The sequence below is a fragment of the Palaemon carinicauda genome, chromosome 24, assembly GCF_036898095.1.
Source record: "Palaemon carinicauda isolate YSFRI2023 chromosome 24, ASM3689809v2, whole genome shotgun sequence".
In the NCBI taxonomy this organism is placed as follows: domain Eukaryota; kingdom Metazoa; phylum Arthropoda; class Malacostraca; order Decapoda; family Palaemonidae; genus Palaemon; species Palaemon carinicauda.
In genome coordinates this window covers 2,222,990-2,240,331 of record NC_090748.1, presented here as the reverse complement: position 1 = coordinate 2,240,331, position 17,342 = coordinate 2,222,990, and the positions used below count along the sequence as shown (strand labels likewise).

Below are 17,342 nucleotides of genomic sequence, written 5' to 3'. Positions count from 1 at the left end.
AAGAAAAAGGAGTTTTCTCCATTGCCTTCAATGCCTTGGCCAAAGGAATCCAAAGTGTGAATGTTATCTTCAAAGGAATCTGGTCACCATGAGGTCAAGAATTTTAATGAGAGGAGCGTTGTTGGGCAGACCGTTCACTACTGGTATTCGCTGACATTAATTGTGAGGCAGATGCTATAGTTTCTCCTAATGTTCCATGGATTTTGGGGAGTGAGACTCTTGCTAGAGCTTGCCTGTTGCCATGGAGCTCAAATACATTTATCACCAGATCAAGGTGATTATGATTGTTAGCATGTTCTTGTGGAACGCATTCTGGAGGAGCGCCACTGACGGGCCTTGTGCTGTGATCAAGGAGTCTGAGATCGCCACCCCAACCAAGACTTGGAAACGCGAGCCTTCTTTTCTTGTGGAGGTCATTGAACAATCAGTGACTTCCAATCTCATTGTGAACCAAAAGTAGAAGCACTAGAGTTCATGTCCCTAAAGGAAGAAGATGGAGAAACTTGGCATCTCTTGCTCATTGAACTCGAATTCTCAAGATCCTTTATGAGAGATCATAGTTCCTAAATATTTAAATGATTCCACCTTATTAATCCTTTCTCCTTCCAATGATATTTCCTCTTCCACTGCATATTCAGTCCTCATCATCTCTCTTCCTTCTAAATTATTTTGAGCACAACTTCATGTGATATTTTATGCATTCTGGTTAACAAGCTTTGCAAGTCCTGTGGTGTTCTGCTAATAAGGACAGCATCATCAGCATATTCTACTGTAGGTCAGCTGATTTCCTGTTACCAATCCAGTCCAATCCTACTCCACCATCCCCTACTGTCCTATACATTACAAAATCCATGAGGAGGATAAACAACATAGGTGACAACACATTCCCTTGGAGTACTCCGCTGCTTACTAGAAATTCATTTGAAAGGACTCCACTAACATTAACTTTCCATTTGCTATGCTCATGAACAGACAATCAAAATTACATATTTAAGAGGAACTCCATAATAACGTAAGACTCTCCACAAAATTGGCAGGTGCACACTAAAAAAAGGCTTTTTCATAGTCCACAAATGCCATCATAAGTGGATTTCTATATTCTACACATTGCTGTACAATATGTCTTAAAATGAAAATTAGGACAGTACAACTTCTACCTTTTCTCAATCCTATTTGTTCATCTCTCAGCTTTCCATCAATCTTTCTCTCCAGTCTCTTTAGAATAAGCATACTATAAAACAGGTAAAACAATTTATATACTGTACAGTAATAGGGATCTACTATAAGTCAGGCGGGAGGATGAAGGACTGATGTTGAGAATAGGATAAAAGTAGTCTAGGGTAAGTGGAGGGAGGAAGCAAGAGTGGTACGTGATAAGATTGATCGATTGATTTCAATCAAAAACCACTCAAGCTAAAAGTGAAGATCTATAGCACAATAATAAGACTAGTGCGGAAACATGGACTCGAGATGGAAAGAGGAAGAGGAGCTTGAGAGATCAGAGATGAAAATAGTGAGGTGGATTATGGAAATATCACTGTGAAAAATTAGAAAATGGTGAACTAAGAAGAATGGCAGGCGTAGTAAAGATTAAAGAGGTGATAAGATTGTCACGACTGAGATGGTGTGATCATGTGTTGAGGATGGATGGTAGAGAGGGAGTGAGGAAGGCTCGAGAGAAACTTGTTAAGGGGAAAAGATCGAGAGGGAGGCAGATAATTAGATGGTGAGATAAGGTGAAGGATGATATGGAGAGAAGAGGTTTGGTGGAAAAGGATACCTTTGATAGAAGCCATTGGAGAGGGAGCATCAGGCAACCGACCCTTTAATGTAAGGATAACGGCGGGAAAGCAATGATACCGAGAGAGAGAGAGAGAGAGAGAGAGAGAGAGAGAGAGAGAGAGATTACAGATGTATTTATAATTACCATGAGCGACGGAGTTAATGCAGTCCAAATATTCTGCGTTGGAATCATCGTACATATACTGCCTACTGGCTCTGACTATTTTGAGGTTAGACTTGGATTTGTTTAATCGACAAAACTTTCTGTTGACAAAAGAAACAAAAAATGCCATTAGCAAAATAAAAAATCTATTCTGAATACACAAAGAATATGTAATCAGGAAGTAAAACGTGTGTGTTTTTTTTAATAATCTTGAAACTGATTGACCTTATCTTAATTATCTAATGAAGACATCTAATTGCAATGAAATAAAAATATTCATGCAAATCTTATAAATAGAAAATGAATATCTTGAAAATATATCAATTATCAAAGATCAGCCACTATTAAAAACTTAAATCTTTTTAATTATAATTAAAATATTCAGATCTGAAGAATCAAAGTCGAATTTAAGAATACAGTTCTCAGACTGTAATAAAAAAAAAAATGCAGATAAAGTTAACACTTCTTCATAAATGATTTCAATAAACGGTAGAAAATACATCATTATTTAATATTTTCAAATGAACACTTAAAACAATAAGAAAATTCAACACCAACAACTTTGAAGAGGATTTATACATGACATTTACAGTACAGTATATCAGCTATGAAGCTAATTTCTAACAAAAATTATGAAGGTTTAAGGGGACACATAACCATAAAACATTAAACCACAGAATCTTTGTAATAAGACAAAATTAATATCTCCAAGGCTCCTCCCAGTATACTAGTATTTCTCCGACATCGAAGTTTTACGTTTGCCCGTAACTACTGTATGTTCACTTACAGCATGCGTAAAACAGCATTATGACGGAGATTCTCACGTTCATTTGATTCTTCATGACTGTCCTGCAATGGCTGTGTGTGTTCTGCATCCATGTCCATGTCCATGTCTATGTCGAGCAACTCGCAGAATCTGGCACCGTTCTTTGAAGTCGCAGGAATACCACCTCTCTCTTCGGCCGAATCACTCAGATATATCCTTTTGTTTTCTGGCTTGGGCAGTCTATAGTTGGTGAAAGGTTTCAAATCCCAGTCAGGTTTATCATTAACTACATGTATTTGATTGAGACCAATTTCCTCATTAAAACACCTCTCCGCGTTTCTTTTCCGAGATCTCTTGCTAAGGTTAGGGAGGTCAAGCTCCTGGTGGCAGTGATGTTGAGATTTTTGCAACCTTTTAAGGTTACTCTTTCCTTCTTTTTCTCGTAGGGGCATCTTTACTCCTTCCAGGACTCATTAACCGTAGAGGACCGATCCCGACGGATGAAAATTTCTAAAACGAATACCTTCGGTTCAGGGGAGAGACACGGACACTTCTTGAGCCATTTCAAACTTTTTGTCAAGGTGGTTGAAGAGAAGCATTACTACGACCAACTGGTAGAAGTCGCCGAAAACAGTTCATGTACAAAATCTTATCAATTAACTAGGATATGTTTTTTTTCCTGTAAAAACAAAAAGAAAGATGGATATACTGGTCATCATTTCAAACGAAATTCTTAGGCGCTACATTTAGCCATACTAATATAACTTTTTTTTCTGTAAGTTTTAGTATTATTGTATATTGAACACACTATCGTTCAGGTTCCTAACGAAAACACGATAAATTTTCTGTGTCACGTCACTAAGTATCTTAATCAAGGTTTCCACTGTAAAATAAACACACACGTAATGTAGCTATAGGAATTGGAGAACAAACTTATTTCTTATACATCAAAATTAAAGAATTACACATTTTAGCAACCTAATACATAAACATAACTTCATACATATTCAACATTCTTGAAATGATCTCCCCCTGTGTCTGTGCTCGGACTATGCACAAAAGAGCAAGGACACCAGTTAAACTACAACTAATCAAATGAGCAATTGAAAAAATAAGTACACAATAAATTAAAAATACTAAATATCTGTATTAAGCATATTGTAGACAAACATTGTCGATAATTAGAAAGAACTAAATATCAATGCCATATCTTTCTCTCTGCCTCCTCCCTCAGACCTTGTAGAGAAGTAGTTTGTTTTTCTTACCTTAACGGTTACAAAAGTTATGAATGCACTACCTTAAGCACATATTACTCAACAACACTTCTTGCATTCCATAATATATCCATCACTGTAAGTAATCTGTGTTGTTAGGTGTATAAGAACAGAGGAGAATATAGAAAGAATATGTCAGACTATTGTGTATGTAAGCAAAGGAAAATAAGCCATAACCTAGAGGGGGATCCAATATAGTAGTGTCTTGCCAGGCACAGGACCCAATAATTCTTTAGCAGTAGTATGTCAAAGGGTGGCTGGTGCCATGACCAATCTACTACCTATATTAAGATTTTGGGGATTAGTTTATTGTATAAAAAAATTAGCCTTTTTGTAAGAAAGGTCTTCCCATTGACTAATTATTCTGGGGTTCGACGTCCCGCTCAATCTCGTTAGTTTCTTTGTTCGCTGCAACCTCGCCACCCTTGTGATCTAAGGATAGAGGGTTTGGGGGAGCCTATATATCTACCTGCTGCATCATCAACAGCCATTGCCTAGCCTCCCTGGTCCTAGCATGGGTGATGAGGGGGTTTGGGAGCTGATTATATTATTATTATCATTACTTGCTAAGCTACAACCCTAGTTGGAAAAGCAAGATGCTATAAGCCCAAGGGCCCCAACAGGGAAAATAGCCCAGTGAGGAAAGGAAACACAGAAAAATAAAATATTTTAAGAACAGTAACAATATTAAAATAAATATTTCTTATATAAACTATAAAACTTTAACAAGACAAGAAGAGAAATTAGATAAAGTGTGCCCGAGTGTACCCTCAAGCAAGAGAACTCTAACCCAAGAGACAGTGGAAGACCATGGTACAGAGGCTATGGCACTACCCCAGACTAGAGAACAATGGTTTGATTTTGGAGTGTCTTTCTCCTAGAAGAGCTGCTTACCGTAGCTAAAGTCTCTTCTACCCTTACCTAAAGGAAAGTGGCCACTGAGCAATTACGGTGCAGTAGTTAACCCCCTGCAAGAAGAATTGTTTGGTAATCTCAGTGTTGTTCAGGTGTATGAGGATGGAGGAGAATCTGTAAAGAATAGGCCAGACTATTCGGTGTTTGTGGGGGCAAAGGGAAAGACCCGTAACCAGAGAGAAGGATCCAATGAAGTACTGTCTAGCCAAAGAACCCCCATAACTCTCTAGCAGTAGTATCTCAACGGGTGGTTGGTGCCCTGACCAACCTACTACCTACAATATGATGTATGGTCAGTCTCTAGGGCATTATCCTGCTTGCTATGGTAGTGTCACTGTCCCTTGCCTCTGCATTCATGAGCGGCCTTTAATCTATTCTAATATCTAGTACTCAGTATCAGTACAAAAGATGTCAAGCCCTTATTAATGTAATCTAAAGGAGTTTCAATTCTGTAATAGTTGACAGAGAACCGCCAACGTGTTTTATGGAGTCAGCAGGAATGATCGATGGAACGGGTTATACAACTGTCGGACAAGAGCGCTTGGGAGCGAGACGGGAGTCGGTATAAGCAAGAGGGAGGTATTAAAGAGGTGGGTGGATGTCGAGAACGACAAGAGGAATCTGAGGGGGGGGGGAGGGAGGTGAGTTCAATGGATGGTCGAGCCTCGGGTCGAGCTCCCTCACGTGTGGGAACATCACGTGATCGTCAAAGAAAACGGTTCATCTAATACCGCGTATGCGAGTTGAAAAATCACGTGAGGTCTATACTAGACCTACGGAACTAAAAGTGTGTGTGTGTGTGTGTGTGTGACGCACTGACTATATATACAATACAATTCACGATCTATTTAGAATGCCATCCGCAGTACTATTGTAAAACAAAATTGATCAAATATTGAGCTGGTCACAAATTAATTTTTTTAAAACTTATTATTATTATTATTAAATGCTAAGCTACAACCCTAGTTGGAAAAGCAGGAAGCCCAGGGACCCCAACTGGGAAAATAGCCCAGTGAGGAAAGGAAACAAGGAAAAATTAAACATTTCAAGAACAGTAATAACATTGAAACAAATATCTCCCATATAAACTATAAGACACGGGCTCCTGCGAGAGAGAGAGAGAGAGAGAGAGAGAGAGAGAGAGAGAGAGAGAGAGAGAGAGAGAGAGAGAGAAAGAGAGAGAGACGTAGCATGATTTATGAAATCGAAAGAAAACCACTGACAAAAATGGTAACTATTCTGCTCTTACTGTCAATTTAAAAAAAAATCACACGAACCGGACAAAAACCATGATAGAATTCCGAACATTCTAAATGTTTCGGTATATTACGATATAATGAACAATGTTAATGCTAACACACTAGTAATATAACCAACGAATAACTAAACGTACAGTCCAAACTAATTATTATTATTATTACTTGCTAAGCTACAACCCTAGTAGGAAAAGCAGAATGCTATACGCCCAAGGACTCCAACAGGGAAAATAGCTCAGTGAGGAGGGGAAATAAGTTAATTACAAGTAATTAAAGATTAAAATTAAATATTTTAAGAACAGCAACATCATCAAAATAAATCTTTCACGTATTAACTATAAAAACTTAAAAAAAAGAGAAATAAGATAGAACAGCGTGCGCAAGTGTACCCTCAAGCAAGAGAACTCTACCCCGAGACAGTGGAATACCATGGTACAGGGGCTATGGCACTACCCAAGACATTATTATTATTATTATTATTATTATTATTATTATTATTAGCCAAGCTACAACCCTAGTTGGAAAAGCAAGATGCTATAAGACCAAGGGCTCCAACAGGGAAAAATAGCCCAGTGAGGAAAGGAAATAAGGAAATAAATTATAAGAATAAATTAACAATATATCATTCTAAGAACAGTAACAGCGTCAAAACAGATATGTCCTATAAAAACTATCAACAACGTCAAAAACAGGTATGTCATATATAAACTATAAAAAGACTCATGCCAGCCTGGACAACATAAAAAAAAACATTTGCTTCAACTTTGAACTTTTGAAGTTCTACAGATTCAACTACCCGATTAGGAAGATCATTCCACAACTTGGTAACAGCTGGAATAAAACTTCTAGACTACTGTGTAGTATTGAGCCTCATGACGGAGAAGGCCTGGCTATTAGAATTAACTGCCTGCCTAGTATTACGAACAGGATGGAATTGTCCAGGGAGATCTGAATGTAAAGGATGGTCAGAGTTATGAATAATGATTAGATTTTGGAGTGTCTTTCTCGTAGAAGAGATCCTTACCATAGCTAAAGAGTCTCTTCTAACCTTACCAAGAAGAAAGTAACCAATGAACAATTACAGTGCAATAACCCCTTGAGTGAAGACTTGCTGATAGGTAATAACTGAAAGAACTCAGGTTCACCAAACGTTCAGCTGGGCTCCACAAGGCACTAGAAGAGTTGGAAAACCCAGACCTACATGACTGACGACTATGAAGAGCGAAGTAGATGCTGAATGGAGACGTATTGAATTAAAAGGTCAAGATAAATTAGAAACGACTGGCGAAATCTAACAGGAGGCCGTTTGCGTCAATAGGCGCAAAAGATGATGATGATGATGAATAACAGGATAAGGTTGTAGACGTAAAGTGGGTAAATGATGAGCTTCTAAAGACGGAACTGATAATCAAGGATCAGATAAATATAATTTCAGTATATGCTCTCAGGATGGGTTGCCAAGAACATGATAGACTTATCTAAACAGTTTGAAACAGCAATTAGGGCAGTAAAAGTAAATTATATGAGCATAGGCCTACATGAATGGCATAGTCAGGAAGTGAAAGGATGGATAGGAGAAGGTACAACTGCACACAGTAATTCGTGATACAGATCACTATGAGGAAGTGCACCCTGACACACCCTAACTCCGCAGCAGGTTCCTGTGTGTAGACCCCCACCCACTACTACCTCTCCCATCCCTCTCTCGCTGCACAACAATTCCTGCGTCCAACTGTACACGATGGCCATGGGGTTTGGAATTAAAAATGAGATAGCCCAGAGCTTTGAACTGGCATGTATGAACACTTGGTTCCAAAAGTTAGATAAACACCACACACCTTATGAGAGTGGAGATAGATTACGCCCTGGTTATAGGAGTTGACAAAATTATTATTATTATTATTACTAGCTAAGCTACAACCCTAGTTGGAAAAACAAGATGCTATAAGCCCAAGGGCTCCAACAGGGAAAAAATAGCACAGCGAGGAAAGGAAATATGGAAATAAATGCTATAAGAGGTAATGAAAATTAAATTACAATACTTTAAAAACATTAACATTAAAACATATTTAATTCATAAACTATAAAAGGACTTATGCAAGCCTGTTCAACATGAAAAATATTTGCAGCGAGTTTGAACTTTTGAACTGTTAAGAGATCTGTTGAACAAAATGGTGGGGGATTTTTAAATAATAGGTAGAAACTCCAATTAGATAAAGAGCAGATCTATAATTAAGGTTTGAGACCTTAAAGGAGAAAAGGATAAGCAGTTTAGGCTTGAGAAAGAGACACGTCTGGAAAGGTTGTACTTAAGAGATGGGATCAGATAACATTAGAAGCTAGAAAACCACACTGAGTGTAGACCTCCGTCACGGCAGCTTGCCTTTCTCATAATCAATTTAGGTCGTAGACGTATTTAAAGTCTGTGACAACCATGTGCGAACTTGGATTTAAGGTTAGGGTTAATTCGGTCGACCTTTCGCTTGACCTTGACCTTTGACTTAGTAATTACAAAATTGGATCAGTTTCACGTCTCAACATAACAATTAATCCCTGAAAGTTTCACTAATCTATGAATAAACTTATGACCAGGAAGTTGTTCACAAACAAACAGACAGACAGACAGAGGTAAGAACATAACCTTCCAACTTCGTTAGCGGAGGTAAATATCTGGTGAATATTATAAAATAAAAAAAAATAAAAAAAAATTGTAGGGGAAACAGACCAACTAGTGGGAAGAACCAGCGGATATGGAAGGTCGAAAAAAAAATAGCAGTGATGGAATAGAGAGGTGCAAGTCAGTTAAAAGAAAATCAAGGGCATTTGAGGAACGGTATACATAGATGAGGAAAGAGATCGGTCGGGAAAGTAGGCATAGCTATTGGAAGAGTACAAAAGCAATTGAATAACAGACTAGGGACAAGGAAAGGAGAAAAAGACATCTATGATATTTCAAACTTGAAGAAAAGGCACAGACAGGATTTGGGGAAACTAAGAGTCAACCCGTTGAGATACTACCGCTAGAGAGTTATTGGATCCTTTGACTGGCCAAACAGTACTTACTACACTAGATCCCCCTCTTTAGTTACGGCTCAATACTTACTACAATGGATCCCTCTCTCTGGTTACGGCTCATTTTTTTCTATACCTACCCACACACCAAATAGTCTCGCCTATTTTTCTCGCATTCTCCTCTGTACTCATACACCTGACAACACTAAGATCACCGAACAGTTCTTCACTAAAGGGGTCAACTACTGCAATGTAACTGTTCAGTGGCTACTTTCTTCTTGGTAAGGGTAGAAGAGAGACTGGCTATGGTAAGCAGGTCATCTTAGAGAAGGATACTCCAAAGTCAAACCATTGTTCTCTAGTCTTGGGTAGTGCCATAGCCTCTATACCATGGTCTTCCGTTGTCTTGGATTAGAGTTCTCTTGCTTGAGAGTACACTCGGACACGCTATTTGTATCTTGTTTCTCTTCCTCCTGCTTTTATGAAGATATACTATACGCATATATGATAATCTAATTTAATATTGCTAATGATCTTAAAATAATTTATTTTGATTGTTATTACTTCTCTTGTTGTTTATTTCCTTGTTTCCTTTCCACACTGGGCTACTTTTCCCTGTTGGAACCCTTGGGCTTATAGCATCAAGCTTTTCCAACTAGGATTGTAGCTTAGCTTGAATTATTATTATCATTATTATTATTATTAGTAGTAGTAGTAGTAGTAGTAGTAGTAGTAGTAAATAATAATAATAATAATAATTAATAATAATAATGATAGAGATGGGACTATTTTGTACAGGGATGAAGACATTATGAAATGGAGAGAGTATTTTGAAAACATATTGAATACTAAAATTGAGAGGGGCAAAAATACAGACATTAAGTTAAACGAAAAATGGTAAAGCACCCGGTCCACCAGTTTCAAATTGAAATGATCAAAATACTAGTAAAGTGCATAAAATTTAGCATGTATAAAATGTTGCTTCATTAATTAGGCACAGATTAAATTGCACAAGTACTTTTTCACAAAATATCTACAGGTCACAAAGGTCCAAACCAATATATACATTTTTATTTATATATGTGTGTAGTACAAAATAGACCTGGCAAGATAACTTCAGAATGAATATATATATATATATATATATATATATATATATATATATATATATATATATATATATATATATATATATATATATATATATTATTGGTTGGGACCACGGAGGTATTATAGCGCCTAGAGAGTTTTATGTAAGTGTCCACAGACATTGTTAGAAACAGACGCGTCTGTGATATAATAACTTGTTTACATTTCGATACGTTGTTATTTGATAAAGATATGAGCCACGACCATTGAGACATTATGAAATGTCTCAATGAATAATGATTATGAAATATGCGCAAAATGTCACAAGGAAAACTTGAAATCACTTTTAACACTTTAATGCGCATAGGGGCCTGCTTGAGAGATCAATACAGATTCAATATATAACAAAATTGTGAATAAACACGTGAATAACAGTTATCTGTTCCAAGCAATTGCTTCTCACGAATTTAATTTCTAGAATTTGGGTCACATAGTTTAGCACTGGGGTCATGATGTGGTAAATTTTCACAGATAAAAATAGCTATAAATTGGGAAACTTGTACAAATTAAAAATCTATACAACAACAAAACACGGACAATAACAGTGTGTGAAGCAAACGAAGACGTATAGTGGTCCTGTGCACACTTCGCCACCAGCCATTGGCCTTACAAAACCAACACTGGCTGGGAGGACGATGTAACTGTTGGTGTAGGCGAGAGGGGTGGGGAGAGGGGGAGAGGAGGGAGGGGAGGGGAAGAGGAGGATGGGGGTACATAACAAAGTTAGGTAACCAGCGCCACGGGTCCTCCCCCCAAAAACAAAATGTTGTGAAAGGCATTTCACGTGCGCAATAAACAGGAAATATCTGCGCTTTTAGTATGCAATGGTTATTATTATTATTATTATTACTATTAGCTACAACCCTACTTGGAAAAGCAGACTACAAGCCCAAGAGCTCCAACGGGGAAAAATAACTCGCGGAGGAAATAAGGAAATAAACTATAGGCCTATAAGAGTCACGTCATTTATATTCTTTTTAATTTTTCCACTAAACCACGCCTAGCACAAAGGTCTTGCATCACCATTGTTCCTGTCTCAAGGGGTTTGGATAACACTGCGGGGAAAACGAACATATTAGCCGACGCACTATCCCGGTATATAACAAGTTAGAAGGACATTTATACAACACGCCTCACGGCGCATTACACAAGAACTCAAAGCGAACACCTGAGAGAGAGAGAGAGAGAGAGAGAGAGAGAGAGAGAGAGAGAGAGAGAGAGAGAGAGAGAGAGAATAGTCGTGAATGGGTCGTCCAGTTAACATGCTTTCTGAATTTATACGGAGATTCTCCGTTATATATCAATGAACTTTAGGAGAGAAATATAAATAATATGAACTTATTGTAAAGTTTAACCACTGTATAATTTTTCAATAAAGATAAAAAAAAATCCACCAACCTAACGGGTGGCCCTGACTATCAGATATGTCCTTATTAACGCTGGCTAACTGCGGACTGGTGATGGTGGGAGACCTTAGTCTGATCGATCAAAGCAAACCAACCTAGTATGGGTGACCCTGATTAGTATAGCTCCGTTGATCATGGGGATAAGCAAACCCTTTCACCTGGTTAAGCTACCCCCACCCCCCACCCAGACACTCAGAAATGCTTATGTAAATATCAGTTGCGTAAGTAAGGAATAAAAATATGATAAAAAATAATGCAACATCAGAGTTATTTGTCCAGCCAAAAGTGGGACTCTTGCTTAGGGCCCACAGAATGTAAATCTAAATCGATTAAAAAAAATGATGGCTTTAAAAATGAGATGAGGAGGTATATACTCCATAATGGTGAAAGTATGGATTCAGTGGCTCACCTGTGTGTGTGTGTGTGTGGATAAAAAGCCTGTTCTTAAAATGTCTTATTTCGATTGTTCTGTACGTCTCTTGTTTATTTATTTCCTTGTGTCCTGTCCTCACTGGGCTATTTTCCCTGTTGGAGCCCTTAGTCTTATAGCATCCTGCTTTATCAAACTGGGGCTGTAGCTTAGCTTATAATAATAATAATAATAATAATAATAATAATAATAATAATAATAATAATAATAATAATAATAATGGCAGAGACATGATTTGTTCGCTTATATATAAAGAAGATATTAGAAACTGTAGAAATTATATGGGCGAGGATTTCAGGGAAGACGTACTGTATATAAGGATTGTAACAGATATAGATAGGATAACAGGACTAAATAGGAGAGGAAACGATTTGATCTAGGAAAGGAAGTGTGTAAATCGTTTGTTATTAAAGTAACTGTTATAAGACAAATTTGGAAGTAAAGGGGAAAGCTGTTATAACTATCTCGGAAAAGCTTTACATGGAATAGTCTTCCGAGAGAGAATGGCTTATTGTTAAAATGGGTCTGACACAGATGCAAATGTTTAAAAGACAATATCTTTACGGACGGATATCATAACACTCAATTTGCACTGTCTAATAACACTCCACAGAGCTAATACTCTAAGTAAAGATATTCTTCTAATAATATGCAAAAAAAAAAAAATACACTTGGAGAACACATTCGGATACTGTACGACCTCTGGTGGAAATTTTTCGTAAAATTTATTTTGGATAATTTGGCATCGGTGTTAGTCAAATAAGCATTCTTGAATAACAAGCATAAATGGCCACAGTCCAATCGATTTTACCTTTCCCGATTGAAAAAGAACCCACAACGGTGAACCTTTGTTATACAACCCAAGATATACATAATACAGACTTTGATACAACCTTGAAAGTGAGGAACAGAAGCTCTATATATCTATGATCCCAGTAAACAAACAATAAATACATTGAAAGCGGCGTAGCATTGCGAAATATCCCATTATAAGATGCAACGATTGGAGAAAGCACATCACAGGTATTACTATGAAGAACAACAAACAAGTACAGTCTAGATAGAAGGCAGAGAAGCAAGCAAGCGGATATATTGAAGCAGAACAGCCAGCCAGGCAGGCAAGCACAGTCCCCAAATATTCAGGGGATGTTGGGTTTAAGATACTGTACGATACTCTCTCTCTCTCTCTCTCTCTCTCTCTCTCTCTCTCTCTCTCTCTCTCTCTCTCTCTCTCTCTGGTGCTTTGCAACAAAGAAGGGTTATTGATTACCGGTGAGGTTCAAGAGTCTCTCTCTCTCTCTCTCTCTCTCTCTCTCTCTCTCTCTCTCTCTAAACTGGTATAAGCTATACTGGACTTCATGGTCGGCCGTAGGGACTCATGAGAGCAAGTGACCTTGAATTCAAGAACTTGTGTGACTAATACATTGCATTCACACTAACAGTCTCATACATTGCCAATGTACCAACATACTAACACTCCAACCGCTACGTAACACCAAGTAACACACAAATATCACGTAACACTGACAGACAACCCTCCCCCCCCCTCGCAGAAGCTCTAACGATGCAAGGTTACCATAAAAACATGCTTTAGGTCTCAAACTGTTATACTGCATGGCGATTAAAATTCGCTTTATTTCTATTTAACTTTCTCTTTTATAAACTTATGATAATTTCGGCATTACGTAAAATTGAATGAAACTTTAAGCTGCACACCTGATCATGTCTAGCGTCTGGCACTTCCTACACAGTCTACCATTTAACACCCAACAACAACATTGGATTTTGCTAGATAAAGATTACAATTTGCCTTCCAATCTTCACGGAAAATTCAAGTACCTCACGAGAGGTAATTTAGAATATTGAACCCCGAGTGGTAGATATAAATGGATGCTTTTACAGTTCTGGTTAGACCTGTGAAAAATTTCAGCTCCAGTTGAAAAAACAATTGTCAGGGCAAGATCTAATGGGAATGGACCCAGTCACACTTTGCTTTCTACAACGTGTTGCACAACAATCCACCGATGAGTGGCGACATCTGGCAACTGCCTTCGTAATCTCGGTATTCAGCACGAACAGGAAATTTTTTATCACACGAGTGATTATGTATATTATACAGAAACGCAAAATGTATTCTGGGTGGTGATACCTTTACCGTGGTGAAGGGGTTTGTGTATGGCCATGATCAGCAAAGCTGTACTACGTTGGTTCGCTGTGAGCAAACAGAGTAAAACCTCACACCTTCACCAAAACCGCAGTTGCCTGCGTGGTAATAAAGCTGGCCAAACCCATGACATGAATAAGGACTTGTCTGACGCCTTTGTCCTGCAATGAACTAGAAACGGCTGCATTTGTCGTTGTTGTTGTGTCGATTTTAAATTATGTAAACGTCATTGTTAACCATAGCTGAGCATTTATTCGTATTTTGACTCGTTACTTCAATTAAATCTTGTTTCCAATAAAAATAATCGGTTGGACGAGAGCATATGGCGCTGGCCGGAAATTCTGTGTATCAATGAAATATCATCAAGCTCCAGAATTCGATTAATCTTAAGATCTTGAGCAAAATACTGCAGCATTGAGCATTTTCGAGATCTTAATACTTATTAGTTCAATAAGTAGGTTGGCCAGGGCACCAGCCACCCGCTGATTAACTACCGCGAGAGAGTTATGGGGGCCTTTGACTGGCCAGACCAAGACCTGTATCTGTAGGTCTTGGGCCAGTTAGTACTACATTGGATCCTTCTCTATGGTTACGGTTCACTCTCCCTTGTCTACACATACACCGAATAGTCTGATCTATTCTTGACAAATTCTTCTCTGTCGTCATACTCCTGACAACACTGAGATTACCAAACAACTCTTCTTCACCCAAGGGGTGACCTACTGGACTGTAATTGTTCAGTGACTACTTTCCTCTTGGTAAGGGTAGAAGAGACTCTTTAGCTATGGTAAGCAGCTCTCCTAGGAGAATGACACTCCAAAATCAAACCATTGTTCTCTAGTCTTGGGTAGTACCACAGCCTCTGTACCATGGTCTTCCACTGTCTTGGGGTAGAGTTCTCTTGCTTGAGGGTACACTCGGACACATTATTCTATCTTACTTCTCTTCCTCTTGTTTTGTAAAGCTTTTTTTAGTTTATATAGAATATTCTATTTTTCTATGTTTCCTTTCCTCATTGAGCTATTTTTCCTGTTGGGGACCCTGAGCTTATAGCATCCTGCTTTTCTAACTAGGGTTGTAGCTTAGCAAGTAATAATAATAATAATAACCTGGAGATAAATCCTGATTTAATCATAAAAGCTGCATGTATGTTCAATATATAAGACATCTACCTAACTATCTAATAAATATTTTCAATATAAATTTCTACTTTTTTCAATATTTAACAAAGCTAAAGACTTTTCTGTTGCGTCATCACAATTTTTACTAGTGTACGCAATCCGACAAAATGACATCAACATTTTGGATAGATATCATCACCACCATCTCCAACGCTTACTGACGCAAAGGGCCTTGGGTAGATTTCACCAGTCGTCTCTATCTTGAGCTTTTAAATCAATACTTCTCCATTCATCGTCTACTTTACGTTTCATAGTCCTCAGCCACGTAGGCCTGGGTCTTCCACCTCTTCTGGTGCCATATGGAGCTCAGTTGAAAGTTTGGTGAACTAATCTCTCTCGGGGAGTGCGACAAACCTGACCAAAACATCTCCATCTACCCCTCACCATGATCTCATCTACATATGGCACTTGAGAAATCTAATAGCCCAGGCCTTCATTCAACTAATCATGAAACACTGCAAGGAAAGGTTGGACTTAACAAAGCATATTGCCATTTCTCATACAACCACAGGGAAACTATACACAATGTTGTTTTGGAAGGGCCAAAATATAAAGATCTGTTTTAATAGGGTCAAAATATAAACATCAGTTTTAAAAGGGTCAAAATATAAACATCTGCTTTAGAAAGGCCAAAATATAAACAACTGTTTTAGAAGGGCCAAAATGTAACCATCTGTTCTGGAAGGGCCAAAATATACATATCTGTGTTAGAAGGGCCAAAATATAAACACGTTTTAGAAAGGCAAAAATATACACATCTGTTTTAGAAGGGCCAAAATATACACATCTCTTTTGGAAGGGCCAAAATATACACATCTGTTATAGAAGGGCCAAAATATAAACAGCTGTTTTAGAAGGGCCAAAATATACACATCTGTTTTAGAAGGGCCAAAATATACACATCTGTTTTAGAAGGGCCAAAATATACACATCTGTTTTAGAAGGGCCAAAATATAAACACCTGTTTTAAAAGTGCCAAAATCTGAACAGCACATCCACAGCCATATCGAAAGGCAAAGCATCAATGCATTTCTCAAAAAAGCCAAGTCGTGCTTACCTTCTCTTCCTGTTGGTACCATACGGTTTTTGGGACTTGCACATCTCCATGATTTTTCTATAAGTCCCATTATAGCCAGTGACAGATTTCATCATAGCATTATCTATCCGTCTCCCAGCTATATATTCCAAATTCTATTCTGTACTTTTTATCTGTCCTTTTTTAGGAGGATTGGTTCACTGTTCACAGTTCAAAAAGTTCTTCTTCTTTTTGTGTTCACTTCACCTTGCATGTGTTTGTCCACGCATCAGTTGCAATTTAATGTTGACATGTGATAGAGTTTTTTTTCACTATCATATAACCATTGAACTCATTTCATTAATAAAATTAACTGAAATAATTGAAAAATATCATTAAAACGAACACTAAAGTTGCATTATATATAAACAGTATATTGTAAACAGTACATACATACATAGGCTACATATCTAATGTGTATATATATATATATATATATATATATATATATATATATATATATATATATATATATATATATATATATACAGACACACACACACACACATATATATATATATATATATATATATATATATATATATATATATATATATATATATATATATATATATACTGTATATATATTTGTGTGTGTGAATGAGTGAAATCAATGGAAATAACGCATTATGGGGATAAAATAGGTATCAGAAAATGAAAATAAGAAACTTGTTTGAAACCAGTACTGTACGTTATCGTACTGACATCCTTAGGAAAAGAAAAAAAAATATTCTTACGGACTGATATCGCACACATATACGTTTAATAT

General features: G+C 37.4%; 1 protein-coding gene across 3 annotated transcripts in view; it reads right to left on the bottom strand.

The window, feature by feature from the left end:
- The window catches only part of LOC137618032 (5-phosphohydroxy-L-lysine phospho-lyase-like), a 55,790-nt gene extending 38,904 nt beyond the window's left edge, over nt 1-16,886 (bottom strand). The window contains exons 1-3 of one of the 3 annotated variants that reach the window (XM_068347950.1): nt 10,855-10,965; nt 2,733-3,390; nt 1,928-2,046 (exon numbers count right to left, since the gene is read on the bottom strand). In XM_068347950.1, coding sequence (XP_068204051.1) covers nt 1,928-2,046; nt 2,733-3,163 — 550 coding nt within the window. In that variant the 5' untranslated portion in view covers nt 3,164-3,390; nt 10,855-10,965. Of the gene's footprint in view, nt 1-1,927; nt 2,047-2,732; nt 3,391-10,854; nt 10,966-16,555 lie in introns of those variants that run through there. The other 2 variants (XM_068347951.1, XM_068347952.1) reach the window with 2 other exon arrangements.
- Between the last annotated feature and the right edge of the window lie 456 nt (nt 16,887-17,342).